General features: G+C 43.9%; 1 protein-coding gene across 2 annotated transcripts in view; it reads right to left on the reverse strand.

Annotated features, from left to right (window-relative positions):
* GPATCH2L (G-patch domain containing 2 like) overlaps positions 1 to 7082 on the reverse strand; it is a 59153-nt gene extending 52071 nt beyond the window's left edge. For both annotated transcript variants that reach the window (XM_004426383.3, XM_004426384.3), the window contains exons 1-2: positions 6999 to 7082; positions 4130 to 4801 (exon numbers count right to left, since the gene is read on the reverse strand). In XM_004426383.3, coding sequence (XP_004426440.1) covers positions 4130 to 4791 — 662 coding nt within the window. In that variant the 5' untranslated portion in view covers positions 4792 to 4801; positions 6999 to 7082. The remainder of the gene's footprint in view (positions 1 to 4129; positions 4802 to 6998) is intronic.
* Between the last annotated feature and the right edge of the window lie 16410 nt (positions 7083 to 23492).

A 23492-nucleotide genomic window follows, 5' to 3' on the forward strand; every position in this document is an offset into this window, starting at 1 on the left:
CTACAGTAACTCAGTAAGTGGTCACCAAGCCCAGGCTTGAAGCCCTCCAGTGATCTAGAACTCATTACCTGGTGAAACAATTCACTTCATTTTTATAGAGTTCTAATTTTTAGAACGTTATATTTTATACTGAGGCAACACTTAACTCTCTGTACTTTCTAAGAGTCTTAGTTCCTTCCTCTGGAGTCACACAAAATAATCGTAACTTTTCTTTCAAGAGGTAGACATTTCTTTCAAGAGATAGAACTTCAAATACAATAGTATCAAATCCACCTCCCAGGTTGTCTTTTTCCATTGTTCCTAAGGATATACTAGCAGAACTTTGAATAAATCTACATAAGCACACCATGCTAATTATTCAAAACTCTCAAATGCAATAGTACCATTTGCAATGATAGTAAACACACTCTTGCTCAGCATCCCTATTTACAAAACAGAACACAGAACACCCTCAACCCACCACATATATTCTTTTGCACAGCTCCAGTAACCCCTGATTAATGACCTCCACTTGCAAAGGAGGCTACTTACCTTAACCATGAAATAATGAATGCTATTGATCGAACAAGCTACGGCTATAGAGGGTTATTGATCACCCAATCTTTGGTTAAAATGGTCCTCATTTAGCAATTTCACTGTCGCAAACACCTGGAGCAAAGCACGCTCATAATTAAAGAGTTTGGGGGGGTTCAAGTGAGAGGTGATGGACAGAGATCTCAGCTTTCTCCCATTTATTCTTGCATCTGAGCTATTGTTTGTGTCAGAAGGGATATTGATTTTCTATAAAAATAAGAAAACAAGAGGCACCAAGGGGCCGCAGAAGGTCAGCATGGGCTGGAGAAGGAGGGGGAAGGTTTAGCACTCTATCTCTGTCACTTGCCTTCTAAGAGAAGGGAACATTTTCTTTCCTGTGAGATCAGCCTCTAATACATCACCTTAGGAAGGCTCCTGACTGCGACTTCAGGCCATACCAAACCTACTCACTTATGAAAGAAAAGTAGCTAAACTATATTCAAGAGAACAAATGAATGATGTGTTAGTGAAGAATAGAACAAAATGAAGCTAGGAATCACCTAATTAATAGCTTCTATATAGACAATTTGAATAAAGATCAGTAGACAGTAATTTTACAAAACAGTTGTTCCATTTTAGAATAGAACACACATGCACAGAAAAATATTAAAATAATAACTGCTCTTTTTGCAGGCATAAAAAACTATTACATCATAACCACTTTCAGTTCCTCAGAACTCTTGAGCGATTGGTTGATGTGTAGAATTGAAGGAAGGATAGAAAGAGAAAAGCAATAAGAATTATTGGTTAAGCTAAAAACTCCATGTTTAGTTAGCAGAGCAAACTGAAAGAAATTAGAAATAAAGCTCTCTGATTAAGACAAACATTTTCGAACCTAACCACCTAATATATGCTTTTAAAAAGAACTCTATCCATTGACTAGGCTAAGCTAAGCTTAATGATCAACTTCATCCCAATAATTTTACAAGTTGGATCACATACTCTGACAACCCTCAATACCACTGATAAAAAGTAAAGTTTTATACTTTGATGTGTATGTGAATAAACTGGCACATCCAAGCAGATTTATGAAAGAGTAACCAAGAGGATTCTTCAAAGTACTTCTTTTAATGCAGAAAATAAGTACAAAAATTTTGACAGAATCAACTCACCAAGACAACATATCCAAATCATAAACTATTATCTACTTAAACACACTCTAATGCTAGTTCTGTTTATAAGGTGTGCTTAATAATTGAGGTCAGATTTTAGATCCACTTTACCGTTGAGAGTCTGAACATAACATGCAGTCAAAGAATAAGAATCATCCCTCTTTCCCTATAGAGTAGATGTAGGAGGAAAAAAATACAAACCACTTCTGTTTGTAACTACAGATGCATCAATAAGTCAAGGTGAATTCAAGACTCCTAAATTATTAGATTCTAAAGAATTTTTCTCATTCTGCTATTACTCCATCCATTATTCCCTCATAGCTACAAGGACTTTGGCATCTACATTCCTGAGAGAACTCAAGTCATGGACCAGGGAGATAGACCAAATGGGGAACAAGGTCTCTTCAATTCGAAAAGACTAATTCATAAGAATTGCGGCCTACTTGAATTTATCCAGGCTCTCAGATAACTAGAATGTATATTGCCACAACCTGACTGTAATGTGCGATAGATGTGTCCGGGGTAAGAAGGAACTGGAGAGACTGAAGGGCCTCACTGCTAAATTACAGGCTCCGCTTTTGGAACCATACTCGGGCTGTTATCTTAGAGGAGACAGAGTTAACAGTCTCTCACACACACAATTATGTCATAGTTTAACAAGAAATTCTGGGGAAGAAATACAAACAAGCTATCATCCCAAAAAGCTGTTTTTAAAATCACCATTCTCAACAGCAAGATTACTATTTGGCATATATGCTCGATACTGACAAATTTCAACACCTCAATTGAGGGTTTCAATATCGTGAAAGGCTACAAGTTGACTAAGCATTTCTTGTTTGATTAAAAATAGCATGATGAGGAAAAAAATCTTTATAATCCAAAATTACAAATAAAAATTGGGTACACAGGCCTTACAATATACATTAGATGAAAATTAGGAGAGTGAAATTACAAGCCACCTACCTAGTTGTGCAGACTGGCAAATACAAGGTTAGTCAGAAAAACTGTAAAAGCTGGATTAAAAACCACCCATGAAAGGTACAGGCATACAGACCTACACAGCTTTTCCTGTTCCTGACACAGCCTTACCTCAGAGTTCCTAAAATTTATGTCTTTGTTTTTCAGACAAACTTCAGTAGAAGCAAAGTCCTAAGAAAGGTCATACATTCTACAGTTGTACAAGTTAAGATGAGACAAAAAAAGAGCCAGGGAAAAGGCAAACTCAAAGGGCAGCAAAACACGGTGGGTAAGTCTGAGCTTTGGAATCAGGTTTGATTCCTAGTTTTGCCACTGGGTGACCTTGGGCAATTTATCTAAATGCCTTTAACCTCTATTTCCTCTTCTATAAAATACAAACAGTGGTACCTACCATACAGTGGAGTTGCAAAAATTAAATAAGAATATATGTTATGCACAATAGTACAGTGCCTGGCACACAGTTAGTGCTTAATGAATGCTAGCTAATATTAACAATTATAGAATACAACGGTTCTCAATCAGGACTACTCAACCCACCTACCGAGCACCCAGGGAGGCATTTGGTTTGATATTATGAAGAGGGGTGGGAACAATGTAGAGATGCCAAATATCCTGCAAGGCATAGGACAGTCCCTCACCACAAAGATTTGCCCCATCTGAAACACCAACAGCATCTTCACTAAGAAACAGATATCACACATCAATATTAATGATAATATTAAAGTATCCAGCTGGAGAGTATCAATGTTCCTAGGACTATCTATCTGAGAAATAAAAAATAAAAAGTCATCAAAAACTGCACTGACATTTTAAACATGCACCCATTAGAGACAAATTTTTCTGGCTCGATGACATTTGGTGTAAGACTAATGGGATTCAGTACCGTTATTTTCAAAGCCTCCCATGTGTTCAGAAAACTTGAATGTCAGCCATAAAAAATAAATTCAATACAGTTAAACTGTAAATAGCAGAGAACAGAATTATAGCCCAGAAGTATCTAAAGCCCTCATTCTTAATGGGTAAAGGCAGCTTACCAGGAGCACAGACAAACTCCCTATGCCTGGCACCAGCATCTTCCTCACACACACACACACAGACACACACACATCAGCCTCTGCTGAGACCCTGGTTCTAAAGTACCACATCCATGTATGTACTATACGGCATAAACAGCAGCAAATTGTTTTTTAAATAAAATTCTTGGTTACGCATTTGAGGTACACATTTTAAACAATTTTTAGAAACCAATGTGTTTCTGTTCCATATAGCCTCCTTGACACAGAGAAGTAGAAGCATGAATGTACTTTAAAAAGCTGGAGAGAAACACTAGCTGACTGATTAAAGGAGGGCTGCCAAGTCAGTATTACAGTGGCTGGTTTCACAGAAAGGTGTACTCATCAAGACTGTGGATGTACTTTGGATAAAATTAACCAGGAAAATCTCTGACTTAGTAAGGGAGATCTCACCATTCGGACATGTTCTCATCAGAGCCCTGTTTTTGCTCATCTGCTTCACACTCCATCCTTTCTTTCCTCCCCGTTTTGTTCAGGAAAGTTCTGTTTTCTGCTGATTCACACAACCCGTGACCTGATGAGCTCCAGGGAGTATTCTCCTTCCAGCGTGACAGACGCTGCTTCTTAGCAGACTTGAACCTGCAGCCTCTCTCATAGCTCCAATCGGACACCTTGAGCTTCTGCTGAAGGCTGGCAGCCACCTCTGATGTCACTCGCTTCACCTTCCGCCGCCGCCTGAGCGGTCGACAAGGTGCATTTTCAGTAAAGGAGTCAGACTCGTGCCAAGAATGTTGCTTACTCTTAACAATGGCGTTGAGAGCTGGGTGCCGTTTGGCAACCATTGTGTCATCAGAGTCACTAAAATTGGTGACGGGGGCCATTTCTCGACAGTCCTTAAGGGCCTCATCCAGACTCGACTCAGAGGCCTCGCTGTAGCAGCAGGTATGCTCTGCCAGGTGACTGAAGTCTGAACGGCGCTTCCGGCCTCTCCGTTTTCGAAGCTGACGCCTCTGCTGCCGGGGGCTCAGGGCCATCTCCTCCCACAGTTCACCAAGCTTAGTCTGCTCAGATGTCTGCTCCAAGGCTGAGGCTAAGTCATGTACCAGTTCATCCATGAGGCCACATCTGCCAAAAGGAAGTTCAAAAACAGAAAAAGAAAGCCTGAATAGGATCTGTTGTTTTAGAACAATTTTATAAAATAGATCATGGCACTGCAGAGTCTACCCTATCTATAGAAAATAAAGTCACCTTTCATCTAGCTACACTTACACTCTGTTCCTACCAACCATGCTTCCTTAAGCCGCTAAAAATAGGTGTTTGGCCCTTGTTAAATGCCTGAAGTCAACATGTTCTTAAGCACAAAAACTCAAACGCTCACAAGATGACAAGTTGGACATTAGCAAAAACAAGCAAAGCGGAGAATAAATCTTTCCCATTTTTCCCCAATTCAACTTGTCACTAAATTGCCTGATGATGAGATCTAACAAAAATTAGAAAATGTCTCATCAGAGAAGAGCAGAAAACACACAACTTCAGAAATATGGATGAAGGACTGTTCTACGGTCTGGGGTCACTGATAAGAATACTTGTGGCAGGGAACAGAAAGACAACTTAGTGACACACTTTAAGGAAGACTACTTGCAGTTTTAGTGATCCAAGAATTTGCAGCATCCCAGGTTTCTACTCGGAATGGAAAAAAGAGACTAAGTTTGCACCCATTCTGGTCTCAACTACCACCTGGAAGCTACCAGGTAAAGAACCTTATAGACTATGTCATCTATTTTTGAATAATTAGCAACTTTTATGCTCTTCTCCCCATCCTTCAGAAAATAAATTAAGTGATCACCCTAATCTTGTGCTTCACTGCCAGACAATCACAAAAAAACGTGATATAAAGACTAAAATGACAGGGATGGGTGGAGTCTCTCAGATTTCTAGCTGTTTTCCAAAATTTCCTATGTTTTTATTCATTCTTGTCAAACCATTATTCTTCAGGGGGTCACTTCAGAGGCAAACCTTCTAAGGGATGAAAGCAGTAGGAGCAATTTTCAAAATGCCCCTTTAAAGGGAAAGATCTAATATAATTTGTACAACATCTAATTAAAAACATATTAAATTAGCACTTTTTCCCTAGGCCTTGTTAAGCCCAAAGTATTTCAAGACCATAAATTAGAGCTTAAAGCTCTGTGTGGCGCCACTCACAGACCGTATTTCCGTTCATGCAGTTCACATTTTGCAAAGGACTTTCTAAAACCTATATTCATGCTGTCCCTATGCCAACGAATTCAAAGGCAGGAAAACATTCGTCTGGGTTATCTGCCATATCGGTGAGAGCAATGGAGACACCCAGGTCGAAAACTACCAACCAAACAAAACTTCTCAAAGTGTCAAAAGCCACACACATAAAATGACCACGTCCCTTTAAGCAACAAGATGTAGTTTAAAACTCCATGACTAGTGTTTAAGAGACAACTGTCCCTGAGACTAAAATAGATAAAGGGGAACAGCATGTCTATATCTCTTACCCTAATAAAGAACTACTGCTTTAAAAACTCAAGCGGAACTATGCAAACTTGAACGTGGAACGAAGTTACCAAACAACCTGTGGTCGAATGCCTGTGCAGAATCTCCTGTCTAAAAGATTGCAATTCGAACAGTAGGTGACAGAAGAACCCTGGGACTTCCACACCTCCGGTTTCGATGCACAGTCCGATAGGACCCCCGGGTCCAGGCAAGCACTCGGGGAGAAGAAAGGCTGGCTGAGTCATGCAAGGGAAGGAAAGGAAACTAGGAGCAGTAAAAAGAGAGGCAGGCGCAGGGTCGGAGGAGAAAACGGGGTTGGGGCGGGAGAGGAGGCAGGAGGCAGCTTCTCACAGGGCTCACCAGGGGCAGGGTGTCAGCCCTTTTAGGGCAGAAACTGCCAAAATACCACTCCTGGCCACTAAGCTCCCTCCGAGATCAGGGGTCGCAACAAGGCCACATATTGAGAAAAGGCGTGTTTCGAAGGATTCTCCCCCACACCTCGGCCCACCCCCGAGGACTAGGCGACCACGGCTCAGGACACCCTCACGCTGTCGCCAGCCCAAAAGAGCCAGAAACAAGAAAGGAGGGGAGGCGACTGTCGTCCGGGAGACGGCCCGACCCTCATCCCCCGGGATGGGGGCGATGGGCCCTGAAAAGCAAGGCCCCACCACCGTCGCCCCTCCCGCCGGCCGCCGCGGCCCCATGGCGCCCCTGGTCGCTACGCCGCGGCCCGGAGCCCCGATCCCGGCTGGCGCCGGCCCCCTGAACCCCGACCCTCTCCACCCCTCTTTCCCCTCACCGGCTGCAGCAGCCACCTCCAACGGCCGCCGCTTTCGGGGCCGAGTCTCCCCGCCGGGGTTTCCCTCTCTGACCTCATTTCCGGTCTCGGCCGGAGGGGTGGGGCGCCGGCGGAGTGGGAGGGGCTGGCCGCGCGAGAGAGCCCGTCCCGGCAGGGCGCTTCCGGTCTGCGGCCGCGCCCACTTCCGCCCGCGGAGGGCGGGGCGTGAGGAAGCCGAAGAAGGGGCTGCGGGCAAGGAGGGGTGGTGGTTAGTTGGGGGGCAGCGCAAGGGGTTGCGTGCCACTTTGGGGAAGGGCACCACCCCCGAGGCTGGCCTCATCTTCTCTGGGGGCGTCAGGAAATTGGGTGCTAGGGAGGGGCGTTGGCCTCGCCCTTGGCTGCTGACCTACCTTTATAAAGGGTGTGTGAAATTGAGGGGAAATGGATCCTCATGCTTAACCGTGAGAGTTGGTACAACCTTTGGTGGAGTAGCTTTGTAGTGAGTCAGAGTTTTAAAAATACACATGCCTTGAGCAACAAACCAGGTAAAGTACTATTGGACTATAACTCGAAGTATAAAAGTAATATCCATGAGTCCATACTGATATAAAGTAATGATATGAATGTGACATGAATAAATTAGTAAATGGGGAAGAAGAGATAAATCTCTGGTGCAGAAGACTTCCAAATAATTTATGTAGATACTCCACCCTGAAGCATAACTCACAGCTCATTAAATGTGGGCTGTGCTTAGTGACTTCCTTCCAGAGTACAGTATGGAAAGAATGGAAAAATGAGTAACTTTTTAGAGGAGAAACTAGACAAGCACTACCTCAGCCGGGTGATCAAGGTTAATATGAACAGTAATAAATCATGTTGATAGTATGTGGGCCAGATATGATATGTTGAGAGTGGCATTTTATCTCTATGGTACTTTCATTCCAAAACCCATAACTCTAGTCTAAATATAAGGGGGAAAAAAATCAGACAAACCCCAGTTAAGGGACAATCTACTGAATGGCTGGCCAGTATTCCTCAAAATTGTCAAGGTCAAAAAAGACAAGGAAAGTCTGAGAAACTGTCACCAAGGAGACTAAGGAGACATTACAATTAAATGTAATGGGATATCCTGGATAGGATACTGAAACAGAAAAAGGATATTAGGTAAAAACTAAAGAAATCTGGATAAAGTATGGGGCTTAGTTAATAATAATGTCTCAATATTGGTTCATTAATTGTGACAAATGTGCTATATTAATATAAGATGTTAATAATAGGGGAAACTGGGTGTGGGGTATATAGGAACTGTCTGTAATAACTTCATAATTTTTCTGTAAACCTAAAACTATTCTAAAATAAAAAGTTTATTTTTAAAAATGCACATACCTTTTTGACCCAGAAATTCTGCCTCTAGGAATTTTATTCTAAGGAAAAATTGGAATTGGGCACAAAAATGTTAACTACAGGTAAATTCATCTTTGCAGCATTGTGGAGGGAGGGGTGAAAAGACTAGAAAAAAGCCAGAAATCCTACAACCAGGGTTAGTTATCTAAGTTATGGTACATCTGTGAGATGGAATACCTTGCAGCCTTTTAAAATTGATGTGGAAGAATATTTAATGACATGAAAAGTCATCAATTTCTGATTGTGTACATTTCCTCGTGACTGTTATACTCTAATAAAAAGGTTACTCTAAAAATGTAGAGTATGACTCTTTTCGTGTATATAGGAAATTAAATCTATACTTGCATAGGAAAAAACAAGAATGATATACTACACATCATCCATTATAAATGACTGTATCTTTTACCTGTTGTTTTTATGGGTTTTCAGAATTTTCTATAGGTGAAACTTATTGTGTAAAGAATTAAGGGAGGAGACTTTTGAGCCAGCGTGACTGAGAGTGGTCAGTGCCATTTGCACAGCTAGAGAAGTGAAGAAGAGAAAGAGATTTGGTGGGAAGATGATTAATTCCATTTTGGACATGCTGAATTTGTGATTCCCACAGGACAGAAAGATAGAAATGTTCAAAAGTGTCCACAGCCGTCAGCCCTCTTTTCTGCTTAAGTGAAGATCTCTCCAACAATTCATATCATCTCCTATGGTGTCAGTTGCCTCCCTCAGCAGGAAAGCTCCCAAATTTCTTGACATCCAGCTTTTATTTTCAGCTTTCTTCTAGCTATCTCCAATTTAAAAAGTCAAAACAAAGCTTAGTTTCTTCCATAGTCCCTATCAAATCTGCCCCTTCTCCACTGTTCCATTTGGGAAATGTTACCACCATCATGTAGTCACCCAGGTGAGAAGCCTCAAAGCCATTTTTAGTTTCTGCTTCTTCCTTACATCCCTTCATCTAGTTAAATGCCAAGCCTCGTGGATTCTACTTTTACAGAATTCCTGCATCCATCCTCCCTCTTTTGTGTTCTCTCTGCCATTCTCCTGGGTAGGCAACCACTCTTCTGGATGGTGCAGCAGCCTCCTTACTGGTCTTCCCATTTCCAGTCTCTCCCCAAACAAGTCAGTCTCTACACTGGCGCCAGAGTGAGAGTCCTGAAACATGATTTCACTCATCCATCTTTCACTACCTTCTGCATCATGCTTGAGCACACCAGATCACTTGCTATTTCTTGAACCACCCCCCACCCCCTGAGATTTAGGGTGATTTAAAGGCTCAATGCCAATGTCATCTCCATGAAGCCTTCCCCTTGCTCACCTACTCCGTTGGGCTTTCTCAGCATTTGCTGGTATCTTTATTCCAGCATTTTCCTCATTCAACCTTGAATTAGAGCCATTAATGTGCAAATTTGCCTCCCCAACTAAATTACTCCTTCAACAAATATTTACATGCCTGGACCTATGCTAAACTCTGGAGCTACAGTTGTGTGAACAATGAAGCCTACTCCATTGCCCCAGAGATCCTGTCCTAGCCATTATATTATCACCAGTGCTTAGCACAGTGCTTTGCACATGGTAGATGCCCAGTAACTACTGTCAATTAAAAAAAAAATGTTTACAAAATGCAGGAACAGGAAATTAGAAGTGATTGTCTCAATCTTAAGAGAAAATTTAAGTGAAAGCTCCACCTTCAAGTGATGGTGTTAATCAGGGACATGACCGCTCAAAGAAAGAGGGTAGAAAGAGAAGTCGGTGGGGGATTAAGGGGACAGCTCAAAAGAAACAGAGAGCATTTGAAGAGAACCAGCGTATAGAAGCCAGAGAAGGGAGAAAATTTAAGAAAAAGAGGACCAAAAGGAAAATTGGGGAGGAACAGTTCTAGGGAAAGTCCATCACACTTGGTGATTGAAGAAGTCACTGACGATAGGGAGTGTTGAGCAGACTGCTAGCAGGTAACAGTGGAGGCAGAAGGGAAAGCCAAGAGTGAAGCTCCGTAACGGACTGACTGTGTCTAGAGCTAACTGCTGAACTTCGAGCCCTTGCTTCCTCATCTGTGAAATGGAGATGATAATAAAACATACCCATCTCTTGGGTGGCAATTAAATGAAATAATGAATGCGAAGCATTTAGCATAGAGCCCAATATACATTAAGTGCTCCAAAAAATTAGTAGTTACTGAGAAGAGGACAAGTGTCTAGTTAACAAGTTTCCTTTGATTGACCATTAGTGTGAAACTGTTAGTTGAAAGAGGAAATCACCAGCTGAAAAGGATCTGCACATAGGAGGAAATAGTATGTTTCTCCTTCCTACAAAAATAAGTAAGTAAAACCACATCAGAAAAAAACACCTCTACTGTTGATTCGCTAGATTGCCTGCAGTTATAATAAGCCAAGAGTCCTCACCATGGCCTGCACAGCATGGGATCCGGCCACTGCCTCCCTCTCAGCTTCATTCTGACCCTCTTCCCCACGTTCACAGTACCAGCCCACCAGGCTCTCTCTCCCTGCACCCCCCAGGACCTTGGCATATGCTGTCCTGCAACCAAGAATACCTGTCTACAGGGCTTTGCAGGGGTAGGTTGGGGGATCGCCTCATTTGAAGTTTTGGCTAAAATGTCACCTTCACAGAGAGGTCTTTCCTAATAAAATCTGAAGGAGTCCTACTCCCCTAGCCATTTTCTATCTCATCATCTTTCTTTCCCTTACGGCCTGTATCATAATCCAACGTAAACTTGTTTACTTGATGTGTACTTGTTTACATTCTGTCACCTCCCACTAGAATGTAAATATCGTAAGAATAGGAACATTGTCTTTCTTTTTGCCATTGGATCCCCCTGGCACCTAGAACAGTTTGATGAAGGCACCTAACCATTTGATGAAGGGATGAATTCCTCATCCTCTCGTCCCCACAATTCTTTTCCATTTCCCCTTTTCCTTGCTCAGATCTTCTTTAAACTGATCCAAGACATTCTGGAATCTTTCCAGAAATTTTTTCCAACAGCCACTGGAGAGATGTTACTAATAGAAGCAGCGTCCACCAAGGAGGGCAGAAAGTGTCAGCATTTACTTGAAAAGTGAGTGACTCTCAGTAATTCGCCCTTGTCCTTGGCCCCAGCACTCCTGGTACCTTCTCCTTTGCATTATAGGAAACCTCTGAGGAGGCTGGGATTGGGGCGGGGAGCAGATGTCAACCACTCCTTGGCAGCAGTGGTAACAGAAACAGAACTCCTATAGAGCATACCAGGTGAGGGGACAGTGACAGAGGCTGTGCTGTGTCCAGAGCAGGCAGCCATGGGGCAGCAGTGGCAGCTGGCAGAGGTTTGCCAAATTCCTCCTATGCCACGCCTCTCATGTTCTCTCATGTACCCTCCTCAACTATAGAATTTTGGGGGTTTGTTGAGGTAACATTTATTGAAGGCTTACTATGGGCCAGGAATCATGCTGAAGACCTTAAATTCACTATTTCGTTGAATCCTCTCAATAAACATTTTGACATAGGTGTTTATATTAGTTTCCTATGGTCGCTATAACAAATTGCCTCAAACTTAGTGGCTTAAAACAATGCATCCACATAGATAATCCAGGACAATCCTCCCATCTCAAGGTCCTTAACTTTAATCAAATCTGCAAAGTCCCTTTTGCCGTGTAAGGTAATATATTCACAGATTCCAGGGGGCCATTATTCCATCAACCACAGTGTCATATTATCCTCATTTTATAGACGAGGAAACTGAAGCTTTGAGAGGCTAATAAGCTTGCCTAAATCCACACGGCTAGAAAATGAGAGAGCCGGGACCGAAATCCAGCTCTGTCTGACTGCAAAGCTCGTGCACTTCATCTTTTAGCTGTATCATCTATTCTGGCCCCCTTCCTTTCCCGCTCACTACTACTGTAGAGGATGCTATTGGCTGCCTACCAGACAACTCTCTTCCTTATTTCTAACAGAGCCTTCCCCCATATATTAGTTTGCTTGGGCTGCCACAACAAAATACCATAGACTGGGAGGCTTAAATAACAGAAATTTATTTTCTCACAGTTCTGGAGGCTCGAAGTCCATGATCAAGGCACCATCAGGGTTGGTCCCCTTAGAGGCCTCTCTCCATGTCTTTTGGATGGCTACCCTCTTGTTGCCTCTTCATATGGTCTTTCCTCTATGTGCACCCCTGGTGTCTCTCTGTGAGTCCAAATGTCCTTTTCTTATAAGGACACCAGTCAGATTGGATTAGAGCCCACCCTAACAGCCTCGTTTTAACTCAATCACCTCTAAAGTCCCTATCTCCAAATACAGTCACATTTGGAGGTCCTGGGGTTAGGGCTTCAACTTACAAATGTGGAGGGAGGCACAATTCAGCCCATAGTGCCCCATAATCCATGTGCTCGGAGAATGCTGACCCCGCTCCCATCTCAAGGAGTGATCGATCCCATTCCCCATTCAGATTGTTTCAAGAATGGGCACATGACCCAGTAATGAGCAGTGAGACACGTTGGGGACACCTTCTGAGACAAGTTTCTATTCTTATGGAGAATCACAGAAAGAGACTGTGTCTCTTCTTTTTCTGGAAATTGTTATGTCTGAATGTGATCTCTAGAATTGTCACAGTTTTCTTGTTAACATCCTGAAGATGAAGCCAACACTGAGAATAGCAGAGCAGAGAGATAAAAAGGATCTGGATCTCTGATGACTCTGTTGAGGCCTGAATCGACCAACCCTTAAAGATCTATTCCAGAATTTATGTGTTCTGATATGCGACACACCAAATGTCCTTATTATTTAAGTGACTTTGGGTTATAGTTTTCTGTTACTTGCAGCCAAGAGCATCCTAGCTTTTATACCTGCCTGTCATTCAGGCCACCCTGCCATATCCACCACCCTCTTGTTGTCTACCATCAGGACCAAAAGGTGCTCTGCCACTTAACACTGGCAAAACCTGCAGCTCCTCTATTCATGTCCCGCTTGCCATCCCTTTATGGAAATGACAGTGAAACATGTACTCAACATGTTGCCCTTATGTGCATTAAAATTGTTTGGCACAATTGTGTTTGAAAGGGCTTGCACAAGATGCAGGACCCCTCTTGTGCGTTACTTGCACAAGATGCAAGTAATGAGGGGCTGAAGTAACCAAGCACAGATTACTCACCCTTCGTGCTTGGCTGAGCTTGTTCTCACAGGAAGGCTTTGGAAGTAAAGAAAAGCAAGAAACTGGAGTGCTCGGAGGGCTGGACCAAAACTGTTTAAGCTGCAACTCATTGGGGAGCATGGGGAAATGTGACAAAAGGAAGCTCAAACTGACTTTGTGGAGGGGCAGAAAAGGAAATTAGAATTTATGGAGCACCAGTGTGCCAAGAAATGCATAGAAGATCAAGTTAGATGATAAAATAATAGTAGTTAACATCTACTGAGCACTCAGTAAGTGCCAGACACTATTCTAAATAATGACATGGATTAACTCAAGAATCCTCACAGAAACCCTATGAAGTAAGTACCATTATTATCTCCATTTTACAGATGAGAAAACTAAGGCACACAGAGGTTAAGTAGCTTGCCCAAGGCTACACAACTGGTAAGCGTATAACCAGGCAGAGTGACTCCAGAAGCTACGCACTTACCTACTAAGTTACAATGCCTGTAAAATGAATGTAAGTGCTTAGCACATTGCATGGCATGTAGCAATACATACACACATATATGATATACATTAATTGTTAGACACATGTTGAGTATACAAAGAGATTTGTGCCTCCATTATTTATTGATGAAATCATTCAATTAATCCTCAAAATAACTCTTTAATGTAAGTGCTATTGTCCTGACTTACACAGATGAGGAAACTGAAGCTCAGAGAGGTGAAATAGGGTCACACAGTGGGTGTGTGAAATAACTGTGATTGGAACTAGGCATCTGACTCCCAAGGGTGCTCTTTTTACTCTACTCTCTCGTTCCCTTTTGGGAGCTATTTGGCAGGTGTTGCATGCATTCAGTCAGGGTATATTTAGTGAGTGCCTACTATGTCCTGGATACTGAAGATGCACCGTGAACAAAATAGACAAGAGTCCCTGCCTTCAGGATTCTTCCCTTCCAGGAGAGGAAGTCAAACAATATATGAACTGTCAGGTGGTGGAAATGCTATGAAGAATAACAAGGCAGGAGAAGGGGAAAGGAAATGCTGGACATGGAGGCTTGCTGCTATGTGTGATAGATCTCTCTGATGAAGGCTCATCTGAGCAAATATCTCAAACAAAGGAAGGAGTGTGCCATCCAATCATCTCAGGGACGAACATACCAGGCAGAGGGAACAGTAAGGGCAAGGGCCATGAGCAGGTATGTCAGTTTCCTAGGGCTACTGTAACAAAGAACCAAAAACTAGGTGGCTTTAAACAACAGAAATTTATTGTCTCACAGTTCTGGAGGCTAGAGGTCCAAAATCAGAGTGTCAGCAGGGTCATGCTCCCTCCAAAGGCTCTAGGGAAGGAGCCTTCCTTGTCTCCTCCTAGCTTCTGGTGGGTCTTGGCATTCTGTGGCTTGTAGATGCATCACTCCCATCTCTGCCTCCATCTTCACGCGGTGGTCTTCCCTCTGTGAGTAGCTGTATCTGTGTCTCTTCTCCTCTTCTTGTACGGACATTAGCCATTGGATTAGGGCCCTCCCTCATCCAGTATGACCTCATCCTAACTTGATTATGATCTGCAAAGACTCTGTTTCCAAATAAGTTAACATTCACAGGTACTGGATGTTAGGACTTGAACAGGTCTTTCTAGAGGACACATGAAAAATTGGGGTCATTAGTATCACCATCTTACCATAGTCCTCCCTGTGGTCACAATTATTCATGTCCCTCCCACATGCAAAATATTCACATTCCATCCCAGGACACCCAAAAGTCTCATCCAACCACAGCATCGGACTGGGAGTCAAGGATGTTGTGATCCACATCAGGACCAAACGCAACTCCTTAAATATGGCTCCTCTTGATCCAGAGATTTATTAATTAAAAGAACATGTTGGCTCTGGTCTGGCTGGGCTGGTGTGGTGGTGGGTACCAAGGTTGTTTAGAATATTTATATTTAATATGATTATTGATATGGTTAGTTTATTTGTTTGCTAAGGCTGTCATAAAAAATTTACCACAAATTGGGTGGCTTAAATAACAGAAATTTATTTTCTCACAAGTCTGAGACTTGAAGTCCAAGATCAAGGTGTCAGCAGGTTTGGTGTCTTCTGAGCCCTCTCTCCTTGGCTTGTTGATGGCTGTCTTCTCTCTTCACATTGTCTTCCCTCTTGTGTGTGACTGTGTCCCAAATTCCTCTTCTTATAGGACATCTGTCATATTGGATTAGAGACCACACTAACAACATCATTTTAACTTAATTACCTCTTTAAAGAGCCTATCACCAAACACAGTCACATTCTGAGTTACTAGGAGTTAGGAAATCAACATGTGAATTTGGGGTGGATACAACTCAGCCCATAACTGTTAGGTTTAAATCTACCATCGTGCTCTTTATTTTCTATTTGTCCCATCTGTTCTTTGTTCCTTTTTCTCTCTTTTTCTTCCTTCTTTTGGACTGAATGTTTTTCATTATTTCATTTTATCTCCTTTGTTAGCTTATTAGCTATACTCCTGTTTTATATTTTCAGTGGTTGCTTTAGGGTTTATAGTGCACATCATTAACTTACCTTAGTCAGCCTTCAAGTGACATTGTAACACTTTATGCCTAGTATAAAAAGATACAACAGTATCCTTCCATTTCCTCTCTCCCAGACTTTGTGCTCTTGTTGTCATCCATTTTACTTCTGCATACGGCAGATATCCCACAATACGTTTTTATTTATTTGCCTTAAACAGTCAATTATCATTTAAAGAGATTTTTTAAAAAAGAAAAAAAAAGTTATAGTTTCACAAATACCATTTTTGGTGCTTTTCATCCTTTTGTGTAGATCTAGATTGCTTTGTGGTATAATTTTCCTTTCGCCTGAAGTATTTTCTCTAACATTTCTTGTAGTTCTGGTATGTTGGTGATTATTCCTTCAGGTTTGTTTGAAAAAGTCTGTATATTGTCTTCATTTTTGAAAGATATTTTGCTGGGTATAGAATCCTAGGTTGATGGTGTATTTTTTTTTCAGTACTTTAAAGATGTTGCTCCACTGTCTTCTAGCTCACATTATTTCTGAGATAAAGTTGGCTGTCATTCTTACCTTTTTTCTCCATGCATGACATGTCTTTATACTGTTGCTACTGTTAAGATTTTCTCTTTATCACCAGTTTTAAGCAATTTGATTATGATGTATATTAGTGTCATTTTCATTATGTTTCTTGTCGTTGGGATTCATTGAGCTTCTTGGATCTGTGGGTCTATAATTTTCATTGAATTTGGAAGTTTTTCAGCTATTATTTCTTCAAATATTTTCCTCCTCTCTGCTTCTGAGACTCCAATTACACATATTTTAGGTTGCTTTAAGTTGTTCTTTTGTTCTTTCTTTTTTCTTTTTCTTCTCCTTTTTATCCTTTTCTTCCTCCTCCTCCTTCTTCTGTTTGTTTGTTTTTTTTCTCTATGTTTTATTTTGGATACTTTATATTGCTGTGTCTTTAAGGTCATAATCTCTTCTTCTGCAGTACCTAATCTGCTGTTAATTTCACCCAAGTTATTTTTTGTCTCAGACATTATATTTTTATAGAAGTTAGATTTGGAGCTTTAAAAAAAAAACTTCCATCTCTCTCCTTAATATGCTCATGTTTTTCTCTACTTTGTTACAAACACATGAAATATAGTTATAAAAGCTGTTAATGTCCTTGTCTGATAGTTCTGTCATTACACAGAATTACATCTGTTTTATTGATTGGTTTTTCTTTACATTATGTTTGTATTTTCCCACTTCTTTATGTCTGGAAATTTTTTATTGTTTTCCAGACGTTACTAATTTTACCTTACAGGATACTGGAAATTTTGTGTTCCTTTAACTATTTAAAGTGGCAGAGTAAATACAGTCCCTATTCCTCCCTTAAGGCTAGAAGCAGAAGTCACAGGCCTTGTATTACATTGAGAATCTTTTACTGGCTAGGGAGATTGGAGATGAGGAACAGTCTTATTTTCCAATCCAGCAAGTTCTGCGCCCTTTATATTCCCTCTAAATGCTGTTGACAAACTAGTTGTATCCTTTTTTAGCTCATCTCTTTCTCATAGTACCTTATCATATTCAGTTAATAGGAGCCAGTTGATCCTTTCAGCATTCTACCTGGAAATCTCATTGCTCAACTCCATAAGTTCATTAAATACTTTTTCTGCCTTCCAAATTACCTCAGACAGTTTTACTGATTGTTTCACCATACATATTATGAGTCACCTTTTTTCCAATCTGCTGCTTTATCATCTTTTCTGGCCTCTACTTGCTTTCCAATCCCAAAGTCATTGCTATGTATCTCAGGGTTGGGTTTTGTTTTGTTTCCTTTTGGGCAGCATCAAACTTCTAGGCACCAATTTGTGCATCAGTTATTTATTTCACAATAATGATGCATAACAAGCCACCCCAACATTTAGTTGCTTAAAACAACATCCACTTATTATTTCTCACAAGTCCATAGGCTGGCTGGAAAGTTCTGCCCATCTCAGCTAGAACTGGCAGATCTTGGCTGGGCTTGCTCATGTACCTGCAGTCAACTGGGAGCTGGCTATTCTAGTATATTCTTGTCTGGGACCACTTGGCTCTCTTGCACATGTCTCCCACATGCTCCCAGCAGGGTGGCACAGTCGTGTTCTCATGACCCGAGGCCAGACCTGGTATGTCCTCGTGACTGGCAATATTCTAAGAGAGGTACACACAGAGGCACACATTCTAAGACAGAGACACGCAGCACTCTTTCATGCCTCTGATTGAACCAAACTTATAACTGACCCACTGACTGAAGCTACTAATGTGGCACTAACAAAGGGTGTAGATACATGGAGGCATGAAAAACCAGGGACAGTAATGCAATCAGTCCACCCTACCCTATGAAGTAGGTATTAGTATTATTACCGTGGTCTCCATTTTACAGATAGGAAACTGAAGTAACTTCTCTGTTAAGGTCTCAGCTAGCGTGTGGTGGAAACTGGGTTTGAATCCAGATGATTTAGCTATGGAGACCCTGTGCACAATGCTGTTCTGCCCTCTGGAATAGGCCCAGGGTATTACAGGAGTCTCTAACCCATCTGAATAACCGGTCATCCAGCCTGCTCTTGAGGCCTTCCAGGGACAGCAAGCTCATCCCTCCCTGGCTCAGCGGTTCCCCCAGAGATCAGCCAGAAGCCACAGACCTCCAAGATCTGGCTGCCAGTGGTCTATGGGGTAGGCCCCTAGCAGTCCCTATTTCCCGGCCTCCAATGCCTATGGCCGCACAGTGAAGCCTTTCAGGGGTTAAAGGCAAGGAAGAGAGAAACAAAAGAAGGAATCAAGTCAAGAAATGTGCCACGAAGCTTCTTGCGGCGCACAGCAGAGAAAGTCATTTCCAACTTCTTTCATCTCCTAGATGAAGCCACTAAATAAAGGGGCAAAGCGGCGAACACAAGGGCTTTTAATCTGTCTCATCTCCTTCATAATAACTGCAAATTTTCCCTGGGCCCCTGGGAGTGAGCCTCTTCCCTCCGCTCGGCCTTATCTCCCCCTCCACATTTCGCCGGCGCCACGCCGCTCCCCGCGCGCGCTGCCCGGGCCGTCCCGGCGCGGCCTGGGGGAGCCGGCGCCCCCCGCCTCATTGTTGCGGCCGGCCCGGGGCTCGGAGGAGGGATGAAGGCCAGGCAAAGCGAGGCGGGCTCGCCGCGGCTTCATTAACGGCGGCCTTTCAGCGGCGCGCATATCAGAGCGGGGCCTTTTCAGAGGCGCTAATTAGCAATTTGGAGCCTTCCCCCCTCTGGAGAGGCGCCTTCAATCTAACAAGTGGGAACAGCGCTGCGCTCCCTTTCTTCTTGCACTTAATATTTATTGTTTTCCATCTCTCCCTCTCCTTCTCTTCCCCCTCCCAACCGGCCGCATTGTCCAGCTCACCGCCACCAGATAAGGCCGGCGGCGGGGTGGGGGGAGGGGGCGCATCATTAATCGCTCTTTTAAGTCTCTGCTAATGATAACTTTCTCTCGCGCTCTGAGAGAAGTTAATCTTTCTCGGATGTGGAGAGAAAGGGGAGACTTGGGACGGGATGGGGTGGGGTGAACAGGGAAAGGTGGAGATGACAGGAGGGACTACGCTAATCTCCCCTCCCCCACCAATTCCCCAACTTTCCTCCCTGACCTGTTGGCATTACCTCTAGATGCTCTCATGCTTCTGGTCTCCTCTGCCCAGCTGCGACCATTCCCAACCTACAGAAATTCAATTTACTCTTCAAAGTTCAGCTCAGATGCCACCTCCTCTGTGAAGCCAACCCTGATTGTCCTGCCTGAATTTCCCTCCCTCATCGTTCTGAAATCCCCTAGCACTGAGTACACCACCGTTATGGTGAATTCTGCCCACATTATGTTTATTTACAGCTCCAGGGTAGAGACCATCAAGTCTTTAAAATGTCTATATCCTCCATAGACCTAGTTTACAGTAAATGTTTGTTGAATTAATGGATCAACAAATTCCTGACTGCCACAGATATAGGTTTTTTTGTTTGTTTGTTTGTTTTTACTTCTTTACCAACCATGTAAATAGCACTTGCTAACTACCAGGTACTATTCTAAGTACTTATTAATATTCACTCATTTAGTCCTTGTAACAACCCTTTGGGGTGGGTATGATCCCCATTTTACAGATGAGGAAACCAAGGCACAGAGAGGTTAAGTAACTTGCCTGCCATCACAGAGCTGTTAAGCAGCAGAGCTGGGATTCAAACACAGGCTGTCTGGCTCCAGAGTCTGTGTTCATAAAACCACTTTGCTAGCATATGATCTTGGCTTCCATGAAGGCCCCTGCCTCTCTACCTGGATGGAGGAATGCGCTGGGAGGGAGGCCCAAGCCAAAAGTCCAGGCAGGCACAGAAGGGATGGTAAAGGTGGCAAATAAGCCAGATCCTCACCTGAAGAGCCCACACAACAGGCAGACCTGATACCTGGTGTTTGGCACTTGGCCACAAAGTCAGCACTATTGTGACCTAAGCCTTGGCCCCTGGAACACGGCCGTGACTCCTTGGCTAACCCGATCTCCTTCTCACCCCAGGCCCACTCCACTCACTGAGGCAGCAAGAGCAAAACTGCCAACAAACTCTGGGTCCTACTGCACAGAAGTGAGTCGAGTGGAGTGCCCTGGAGAGGGAGGGAGGGCAGGAGAGCCCTGAAAATCCCCTCCGAATTATAAACATATCCTCTTTAAGTACATTTCTAAGGATAACATTTGTATTACTCTGTCCTGTGCCTGCAGATAGGGCCGTGCATATCTCCTCCATCTCCCCTTCTTTCTCTCCACTCTGCTGGGAGCGGTCCCTATCTGAAGCGACGCTGGCAGTCCGCTTCCCTGCAATTGTTTCGATCGAGGGGAAAAATTAATTTCTGCCTATCGTTAATTGAGAGAATTGTGTGGAGGGCGAGGAAAGTGGAGGGGGGAGGAGAGGCAGGAAGAAGGCGGAGGGGAGCAATCGTGTTATTAACCGTGTCCCTTTCATAAGCAAATATTCTGATTGCCATCAGTGCGATGAGAGGCTCATTAATGCAGGAAGCAGAGAGGTGATTAGAGAACTTTCCAGAGCTATTGAGCTAAGAGGGGGGAGGGTTGCAGGGAGCTGGAGGCCGAGGGAATTTGGGGAGGACTGGACTGGGGGAAAAGCCACTGGCCTTGTAGATGGGCTTTCCTGCTCTGCTGCCCCCCTCGGCCCCTCTCCCCAGTACTCACTTCCAAACAGTCCCCAAAGCCATCAGCTAGAGTTGGCAAGAATGCAAAAAAGTGAGTGAAACTTTGCAAAAGTCACATCTTGTCTAAAGACTCCATCCACCCTGATGCTAAACCAGTAGTGTGCAGGTCAAATTTTCTAGCCCCCGGACAGGTTTGCCTAATAGCATGTGCTTTTAAAATTATGTCCTTGTCTTTCTGAGATTGTCTCTACTTTCTGATTTGCCAGTCCCCACCAGTTCTTGTTTATCGCCTCCATCCTGCCTCACTTGTTATGTCCCTGCCTGGTCTGTGACGTCATTCGTGTGTGCAGCCCCTGGTCAGGCTGGGGCTGTGGAGCTGGGAACTGCTGAGGTTTGCGGGTTGGGGATTGAGAGGGAGGGGATAGTGAGAGGAGGTGATCCTGTGGGATGGTGGCAGGAGTAGGTGCTATTGATGCCAACTCACATCCTCCTGGCCCACCTCTGATTTCAGCCATAGCGGTGCTGGTCAGGTCCATGTGAACCCATCCCATCCAAACCCATCAGGAACAGGACCCTCACATTTCTCTCCAGTTTTCTGCCCTAGGGACTTCTCCAAGAAGAAGTTGCTCAGCGGTACTCCTCACCCATGCACAAGCATGGTGGAGAAGGATGGGAAGATTTGTACCCCCAGGAGCAACCCTTAGCCAGTGGGGGACAGAAGCCTGAGGATAAATACCTCAGGCTTCCCAGGAGGATAATTCTGGGAAGCGTTCTGTACCCGGCACAGAGGGCCTGGTGGAGTTGAGCCCCACTGCCTATAACAGCTCTCTCGATAACACACTCTTTTATTGGCTTTTCCTCCGTATGGACCTCACTTTCTCCACCCCTCACTCCTTCCTGGTGTCTCTCAATCTACCTGTACCCAAGTCTGCTCAAGCTCTGCTTTCAGGGAAACACAAACTAAGACAGTGGCCATATGTGTCCCCAATACGAAGGGCAGGAGACAGTCACCAAGAGAAGTGGCAAGTAGTGCATCAGAGAATGGCTCCATGTGGCCCTGGGCAGCAGTGGTGTTAGAGACAAGGGCATGTACCAGACCAGAGAGCTAAGACCAGGAGCCAGGGAGGACATGGACGCTATAGGTTGAGCTCAGGTGCTGAGACAAAGCCACATGGGAGCCAGAGATGAGAATGCTTAGAAACGGACACTCTGTCTGCCTTGGTCAGGGAGAGCTGTGTATGCGAACCTGTGGCAGCACAGTCCAACTTCGCAGGCTGTGGCCAGCCACTGCACCAAGGCTCAGGGTGCTTCAGACACTGCACGGCCATCTCTAGGTGCTTCCAAACCCCTTCCAACCTTCTCTTCCAAATGCGGACGTGATAAAGTCCTCATGACAAATAGGAACCCTGGCTAGTCCTTCCTCACACACAGCTCCTTTAGCTCCCAGAATCAATCCCGATGCCTGTTTTCAAAGTAAGATGCTCCCAGCTGGAGGCACAAAGAGAGGCAGAGCTGCTTCTGGAAAAGGAATCTGAGGGAGAGACACTGATGCAGGGCTCAAGGGACGGGGAGCTATGGTTGTTCTCCCCCAACCCCCACGTCTAAAGGACAGCTGGATTCTCTTCCGGGAGCCAAACGCTCCCGCCATCATATTCTGACTCTAAAAGCAGGAGAACCACCAGCAAAGAGACCAAGACCAAAAAGAGGCCAAGAAAAGAATTAGAAAGAGGAAAAGAAGAAAAGGGAGAAAAGAGGGAGAGGCACTCAAAGATTTTCAGAACAATCTCCATTCTCTATGGTGCTTTCTGTTTAAAAAAATGAAAAAGGAATGATGGAGAAGGGGAGAGAGTCAGACAAGTTTAATGATGTGTGTTCAAAGCTCAGATTGGAAAAATGACAGAGAAAAGCAGCCTGTTTCGGCACTAATAAATTGTTCTCTGCAGTAAGAGGCGCCTGTCGCGGCATTAATACAGGCCCCTAATACACGGGTCAGGGTTAAGTAATTCTCTCCGGCAACTTAAGCGAATAATGAAGCTGGCAGCGGCTGGTGGTGCGGTGGGAGAGATGGTCTATGCCGCTGGCACTTTGTCTTCATTTATTATGCCAGCGGCGGCACGGACGGGAAGCCTCCGCAGAGGAGATATCGCTTCATTTCGGCAAGGTAATGAAAGCCGGGATGGGGGGAGGATAAACCAATTTGCCGGCTGACACTGGAAGGAGTGATTTGCGGACTCAAGAAGGGGAGAGGAGAGCCCATGCACAAGGAGGCACAAGGCCACGCCAAAGTGGCCCAAGGCCCTTCCACTGCGGAGAGACTGGGTAGGGACAAGG

This window comes from Ceratotherium simum, chromosome 24 (assembly GCF_057802395.1).
Source record: "Ceratotherium simum simum isolate JZ-2026a chromosome 24, ASM5780239v1, whole genome shotgun sequence".
Lineage (NCBI taxonomy): Eukaryota > Metazoa > Chordata > Mammalia > Perissodactyla > Rhinocerotidae > Ceratotherium > Ceratotherium simum.